This window comes from Falco cherrug, chromosome Z, assembly GCF_023634085.1.
Source record: "Falco cherrug isolate bFalChe1 chromosome Z, bFalChe1.pri, whole genome shotgun sequence".
In the NCBI taxonomy this organism is placed as follows: Eukaryota; Metazoa; Chordata; class Aves; order Falconiformes; family Falconidae; genus Falco; species Falco cherrug.
Window position 1 is genome coordinate 41001002 of NC_073720.1, and position 7769 is coordinate 41008770.

At 55.8% G+C, this 7769-nt stretch overlaps 1 protein-coding gene across 2 annotated transcripts; it reads left to right on the plus strand.

Annotated features, from left to right (window-relative positions):
* The first annotated feature begins 1854 nt into the window (after positions 1 to 1854).
* FOXB2 (forkhead box B2) lies at positions 1855 to 2889 on the plus strand. Of its 2 annotated transcripts, XM_055699793.1 has the most exons (2): positions 1855 to 2212; positions 2324 to 2889. In XM_055699793.1, exons 1-2 carry the CDS (start codon positions 1855 to 1857, stop codon positions 2887 to 2889), a joined length of 924 nt encoding a protein of 307 aa, XP_055555768.1. The 2 variants fall into 2 exon arrangements, with proteins under 2 accessions (XP_055555768.1, XP_055555767.1); XM_055699792.1 differs by having other exon boundaries at positions 1855 to 2889.
* Positions 2890 to 7769: the final 4880 nt, after the last annotated feature.

A 7769-nucleotide genomic window follows, 5' to 3' on the forward strand; every position in this document is an offset into this window, starting at 1 on the left:
GGTGTAATACTATTCAATCTCGTTACTTAAGGAAGGGATTTGCATCAGTCCTTTTCTTCACCCCTTTAGCAGAGATTACAGGTAGAGATTTGAAAAGTTTTTTCTTACCCCCTGCCTCCAGTTCGCCACTTCTACCTGCGGCACCTGACCCGTCGGGAGGCAGCCAGCTCTGACGCTCACACCGCCCCCCGCGGCGGCACCGTGGGTCGGGCCCGCTGGCACCCGGCCGGCAGCGGACACCGCGGCGGGTCACCCACGGCACCGGCGTGCAAGGGTGGGCTGCGAAGAGGGGTGTGTGTGTTCCCTCCAGTAGTAAAGCTTTTTCGACCTATTTGTTTATTTAGCCAGTAAAAGCCGGACTAATCATTTTAACGCTGACACCTCCCATACCATCCTCCCTAACCGGGCTCTGGTAGGTGCCTACGTTGGGCAGGGTTTCTTCCAACTCTAGCGGCAGCGGAGAAGCTCAGGCTGCCGTGTTTCTCGCTCAAATGTACAGCCTGCCCGCTGTAACGCAGAGCGTTCGGAGGATAGATACGAATTGTTGCATTGTTCATTGATTGCTACTACTGAACCGGCCTAAGTCAACACTGGTGCTAAGTAGCTCGACTCGAAGCGTTTGGCTGGTTCTTTCCCTGTTCCCCTACGAGCCGCATCGCGGCCAGTAACAAAACTTGACCGTAACGATTTGGACAGAAAAGCGTAGGATTTTTTGTGTCTCCCTTGTTTTTGTGCTAGGCTCCGCACAGCTTTTTCAACTTAATGAAAGGGATGTTAGGAAATTACTCTGAAGGGCCGGCATTTCCCGGTTGCTGGTTCCCGGGTTTAGCTTGACGCCCATTTCATGCTTGGGACGACTCGCCCCTGGGACGAGGAAAGACCTCGCCCGTTCTCCACCGCCCGGTGGTGCGGTACCTTCGGAGGCCCTTGGCGCCTGCTGCTCGGAGCCGGGCTGTGCGGGAGCGAGGGGCCAAGGGGGAGGAAAGCGGCTGCGAAAGGGCTTTGGGAGGGGGAGAGGGGGAGGAGGGAGCTTTCCTGCTCGGGCTGCCGTTCCGTGCCCTGTGTTTTGAAAGCGGATCTCGCTCTCACATGGCTCCACCTCGCCATGCTGAGGAGGTGTGAGCGAGAGGGGAGCCGGGGAGCCGCTCCTCGCTCCTTTTCCACGAGACGCCAAGTCCCCGAGCCGCTGTCATGTGATAGCAAGAGAGCAGGAGCTGCGGGGGTCTCCCGACTCGGGCATCATTACAAAACGGCGCCGGAGAGCGCAGCGCCGGCACAGCCCCGCCGGCCGGCGCCCCGCTCGCCTCCTGCCCCCGCGGGTTCCCGGCGCTCGCCTCCGCCGACCGCCGCCAACTTTTAAGGGGACGCCGGACTGAGCGGTGAGAGGGGCGCTTTTACCACCCCCCTACCCCCGCCTCTGCCGAGGTTCGGGGTGATTTCGTGCTCCCGAGCCCTCGGTGCGTGCGGAGCCCTAACTCCGGCAGAGCGTGCCAGGCGGCTGCGGGGAAGCCCGGGAGACTCGGCGGCCTCCGGGAGGAAAGCGGGGGCACCACCGGGGGCCGGGAGCTGCCTCTGTCTGCTCCGCGTCGCCCGCGGCCCCCCGGCCTGGGTGGGAGCTGCCTCTCCGGCAAGGGGCGGGGCGGTGAGGCGAGCGCAGCCCGGGGCGAGGCTGCCCGAGGGGCCGCGGGGAGGTCGCGGTCGCGCGTGGGCCGGGCGGCTGGCGCCCAGGATGTAGAGGCGGCGGCGGGTCAGGGCAGCGCCGACCGCGGCACCCCGGGCCCGCCGTGTGCGGGGCAGAGCGGCGCCCGGCGCGGCGGGATCGTGCGGCCGCGGGAGGGCTGCGGCGGGGCGGCGATGCCCAGGCCAGGGAAGAGCTCGTACAGCGACCAGAAGCCGCCCTACTCCTACATCTCCCTGACGGCCATGGCCATCCAGCACTCGGCCGAGAAGATGCTGCCCCTGAGCGACATCTACAAGTTCATCATGGAGAGGTTCCCCTACTACCGGGAGCACACTCAGCGCTGGCAGAACTCCCTCCGCCACAACCTCTCCTTCAACGACTGCTTCATCAAGATCCCGCGCCGCCCCGACCAGCCGGGCAAGGGCAGCTTCTGGGCGCTGCACCCCGACTGCGGGGACATGTTTGAAAACGGCAGCTTCCTCCGCCGCCGCAAGCGCTTCAAGGTCCTGCGCCCCGAGCACCACCTGCCCGGCGGCGGCGGGCCGGGCGGAGGGGCGGGCGGCGGCGGCCCCGGCAAGCCCCCGGCGCCAACCCCGCATATGGTGCACTACTTCCATCCGCACCCGCCGCCGCCGCCGCCGCCTCCCCCGGGCAAGGTGCCGGGGCTGGCGGGCTCCGAGGCAGCCGTGGCCGCCGCCGCGGCCGCCGCCGCGGTGGGGAGGCTGCCGCCGTTCTCGCCCTACGGGAGCAGCCAGCCCTCGGGCTTCAAGCATCCCTTCGCCATCGAGAACATCATCGGCAGAGATTACAAGGGTGTGCTGCAGGCCGGCGGGCTGCCGCTGGCCTCGGTGATGCACCACCTGGGTTACCCGGTGCCCAGCCAGCTCAGCAGCGTGGTGAGCTCCATGTGGCCGCACGTGGGGGTGATGGACTCCGTGGCCGGCGTGCCCGTTTCCCCCGACTACGGACCCTTCGGGGTGCCCGTGAAGGCGCTCTGCCACCCGCCGTCCCAGACCATGCCCGCCGTCCCGGTGCCCATCAAGCCGGCGCCGGCGATGCCCGCTGCCCCGGCCATCCCCGCTCTGACGGTCGCCGCCTCGCAGATCTGCCCCGCCGCTTCCCCGGCCGCCGCCTCGCTGCTGGAGCAGGCAGCGAGCAGCGCCCCCGAGGGCAAGGGCTCCCTCCACTCCGTCCTGGTGCACTCCTAAAGGGCAGGGGGGCGGGGGGCGGGGGGGGGGGGGGAAGACAGGCCCCCAGGCTCCCAGGGGAGAGGATGCGGGGTCCAGGTCATGCGTGCGGCGCTAAAACCCGATCGATCTCGTGACTATAATAACCCTGCTGGTGTCTGTGTTTATATTGTGTACAATCAGATTACTTGAGAGCCAGGTCGCAGGTAAGAGCTTTTATCGTCTTTAAATATCGCTCGTGGCGGAGCGGTGATGTGAAAAGTCGCAGCCGGGGCCAAAGGGGCTGGCTCGGAGGAAGGGGCCGGGAGGGAAGGTCTCCCAGCCACCTCAGCCTGCGGCACTGGGCGGCCGTGCAGCCCGGGCTCCCCGCCGAGCCCCGCTCCCAGGGCCGCCGGACCGGGGGTCCCGCGAAACTCGGGGACCGGTGGGGGAGGGGCTGCAGCCTGCCGGCGTCTGGGGGCAACAGAAGGGTAAACCCCCCACTGAACTCTGCTTTTCCCCCTCCCCCGAGGAACGGGAAGCCTCTGCCCCGCCATAGATCTTGCTCCGAAAGAGGTGGGCAATTGGCTGCCTTAGACGCTGGCGAACTGCGGGGCCTCAGGACGTGTCATGCTCGCTATTTGAAGAGTAAGCTTTAAATAACTCGATTAATTCGTGGGAATTTGAATGACAACGGTACTGACGACGAAGGGCTCCTTTAACTATCGCTTGGCTCCTTCCCCCTCACACTTCTATGGTCCATCCCAGTTTTTCACATCGGAGGGCAATACCTAAAGCAGGGACTAAAGTGTGACCCAGCCTCTCAAGCTGAGTGGGTGTCCGAATTCCTTAGTTTCTCCCTAAAATAAAACCAGCCCGGCGATTCGCAGATCCTGCTTTTCACATCACCTTTCATCGCTCACAGATACCGCTGTTTTGTATGTGTTGTTTGGCGTTTTTTCCACGTGAGTGTGAATACTAAAACCTGCTGGGGGTGGAGAGTAGGGGGGATATGCCAACCGAAAAACGGTTAAAAAAATATTCGGAAAAAGCACTTTACTGAAAACAACCTTCCAACAGACGAGAGGTCTGTGTAAAGCAGAGGGATCACAAGTCAGAGTGCGACGCACTGGCTGATGAGTCCCGGCTGGTTTGTGAGGGATTGCTGCCGTACACTGTCTGCCCTGCTGTACACCGACATCATTAAAGCCCATCTATTCATTTGCTTCTGCTGGTGCTGCTGTTTAAAATACTCGACTTTCACACCGGTTAAGAAACGCGTGCTCGTAGTCTAAGTCCGCACTCCTCAACCCCCCACCCCCACCGCCCAAAGTACCCAAAAGTTTTACTGTCGGCAAAGCAAAGGGAGGAAAGAGAAAGAAAACTCTTACAGGTAAACCGCCTGCCGCAGGGCCACTTTGTCTCGCCGCTGCCCGCAGCTCAAGGGCAAAGCGTCGGCGGTCGGGTGTAAGGAGAGGGCACCGGCTCGGATCCCGGTCCCGCTGAAGGCAACGGGAGTTTTGCCACTGGTTTCAGCGGGTGCTGGATCTCAGCCACTGTCTGGGATGTACCCGCCTCATGCCGGCGCACCGGCCGTGCCCCGACACGCCAGGTCGCAGTCCCAGCCCCTGGAGAAGGGTACCCTGTGTCAGGATGGTCCCTCCCGCTGGACCTGCAGCCAGAAAAACTATTGCTAGGAAAAGCAAATCTTTTTGGCTTCGAGTGCCGGCTGTCCAAAGTTCTCCCCACGCACGGTTCTGGGGTCTGTTCGACCACTTGGAATACAACTGGAACTGTAGAATTTCCAGTTGTTCCTTCTGCTCTGGGGTGGGTGGGGTGTGTTACACCCTAATTTAAAAAATGATAACATTCCTAGCGCTGAAAAACTACTACTAATAATGTTATGCTAATGAGGCATGGCTTGGTATCACGGTTTGGAAATCGGGCTGGAAGGGGAATTGCCTCAAAAGTTTTGCAGCCAGATACACGGAGCAGTAATCAGATACCCGGAAGAAATGATTAAAAAAAAGAAAAAAAAAAAAAGGTCGATGTTTCTGCTGCTAAAAACTAGTTGCTTGTAAAGAAAGCAGCCCCCCAAATAAATCGCGAATAGCAGTAGCTCTATATAGCTCGATGTAGCTGAATATATTCCACCGTCCCTGATGTGGCTGCTGCCTAGGGCTCCAAAGCGTCGTTGGGAAGCCCAGCTTCCCCCCTCACATCGATCTAAGGGGCAAGAGGAATGGGGAGTGCGGAGCAGGAGGAGAGGTAATCCTCCTGGGAATTATTCAGAGGATTCTGGACAGCTTTAAGATTATGGATAACCTTCTAAATTCCACCGCGGGAAAACTTCATCCCGTGTCAGGAGGCCGTTCGGGGAGGCACGGCGCCCGGCGGAGCAGAGGCCCCGCCGCCATTCGCCGCGGGCAGGCAGCAGGCGGCCGGGCAGCGGGGCAGGTGTCGCGACAGAGCCCGGCTGCCGGGGCAGGGTGCCCGGACCTGCGGGGCAGGTGTCGCGACAGGCGAAGGTGTCTAGGTGCAGCCGAGGTGGGGCTGAGGGTCCGACCCTCACCCAGCGCCTGGGAGGATTCGCCGCGGGACGATGGCGCAGGCAGCGGTGCGCGGGGTGAACAGGCGCTGCTCGCAGCAGGGTGTCCCCATCGGCGGCAGCTGAGGCGGGGGCGGGGTGGGTGTTAGGCCAGGGGTCACTCGCCCGGCGGATTTGGTGTCACTCCCGAGGCAGCTGCCTGCACTTTGTACGACCAAAAGACGGTGCTCTTTTCCGTAGCTCGTACAATGAAAATTATAGAGGGTTAGAACCTGGTGATTTCAGACCGTCAGGGGGAAAGGGAAAAATAACTAATTGAGAAGTATTTTCTTGTTCGTTTTGCGTTTTTTCCCTATGTTTCAGGACTCAGTCTCCAACCATAGCCTTTGCAATGTTACAAAAAATTTTTATCAACAACCAATAATCCCCCATATACAAATCAAACCAAACCAATCCTGATGCTCCTTAGAAAGAGATGATGGCATAAGATTTACAGAAATGAACTAGTACCCTTTCCTCCACACAGAAAAGCAGGTCTAAATGGGTGAAGGGTAAGACTGTCATTTGACAAATGAAATAGGACAAGTCTTGTGCTAACTATGAAATTTTGTTTGTCTGCTGCACCAGTACACCTCATGCAGAAACTGCTTGCCTTCAGATTAAAGCACATACATGTTGAGCACAGACAAGGCAGCTGAGCCTTTACTGTACGGGCGCAGGCAAGATGGTTGTAAACAGAAGAAACAGATGCAAGCAGGACAAGCAACTTAATCTTCCTATCATTAGACTACCAGGGGTAGCGAAGTAAAAGTTAGCATTGGAAGGATGGCAGCCTAAGAAAAGGCATTGATCCCACCCCCCAGTATGCTTCTGATTTATTGTGGCTAGCTAATGCAGTGATTATTATTTCTGCCTATGGGAAGCTATTCTTAACCAAGGTATCGCTTTGTGTATTATGAGTCCATCCATACGACATGCAAGTCAAGAAAGAAAAACAAATGCAATAAGATGTCCAGAATTAATGTGTTTTATGGTCTGAAATGTGATGGCAGTGTTTTAGTGGATATATTCTGATCTCAGTGATACCTGCTGCAACATAACTACCAGTATTACAATTGAAACTTTGGGCTCCATTGATTCAATCCTGCAGTCTCTCCAGCCAGAAATTGATCTGGCATATCTGCTTTGAATTTTGCTGCTGCTTGTTGGATCAGATTTTCCCTTTTATTGTAAGAATTTATTTTAAATCATTATCCATTAAGCCTATATTAAGATACAGTCATCCCCATAAGCACTTGAAATCTCTAATACTTTCAAAAAAGTAAAGTTCCACCTCTGCTTCTGGAATTTTGCTGAACATATGGTGAGATAAACCGGCTTTAGTTAGATAAACCAGGTATAATTTTAGACATCTAGATGCTAAATACCAAAACTTACTGCCTGCAGGCCCCTCTCCTGGACGTACTTCTGTATGTTACTCATTTGTTTAAAGAATCAGTGGTCCTCCCTCTTTGCCTGTGGTCACTGGCACTGCCCATGTAGGAAAGCCTAATGGCTGGAGCACTCTTCTCTGAACCTCTGAAGGAAATCTAAGTTCAAGATTTTTTCAGCTCAGAAAGATTCAAATTCATACCCACGTACCAAAACATGTCAACTGTAACATGGCCCACGGAGAAGACTTAAGCTTTTAGGTGAAGTTATGCCATTACATAGCAACAACAAATACTAGCTTCATGAAGTGTCAGATAAGTCACAGGGCCTCGGTGCTCTTCTACAAAGGCAGAGCCCAACAGCCATTGAAGAAAACATAATGGATGAAGAGAGGGAAAGAAGGATAGGCATAAATGGTAAATTTTCACAGCAGAGTACCACATGGACTGGTGCTGTGTGCCCCAGAAGTTCATAATTGTGGTATGTAAAAGGGGAGTTATGGACAGGGAAGTGACAATTGTTGACAAGTATTAAGTCATTCAGACTAATGAAAAAGGATAGCTGATAATCTGGGACTTGTTGAAAGACATCCACACTGAGTTACAGGATAATAAAATGGAAAGTGAAATCCATTGTTGCTATATGTAAACTCATATGCATGGGGAACATAATCCTGATTTTGTATGAATAACAATATGTCCTGAACTTAGGATTCTCATGAAGTTATGGTAGATAGCTCTATGGAAATGTTGGCTTAATAGTCATTAGCTGTGGAAAAAAAAGCAAAATTACTAGGAAAGGAACAGAGAACAAGACAGAAAATATCACGTCCTTGATTAAATCCTAAGTAAACTGGAATGCACCAGGAAGTTCTGCGAGTTCCTCACACCTGAAAACAGATATATAAACCTGGCAGAGTACAGACAGAATCAGATGGGATAAT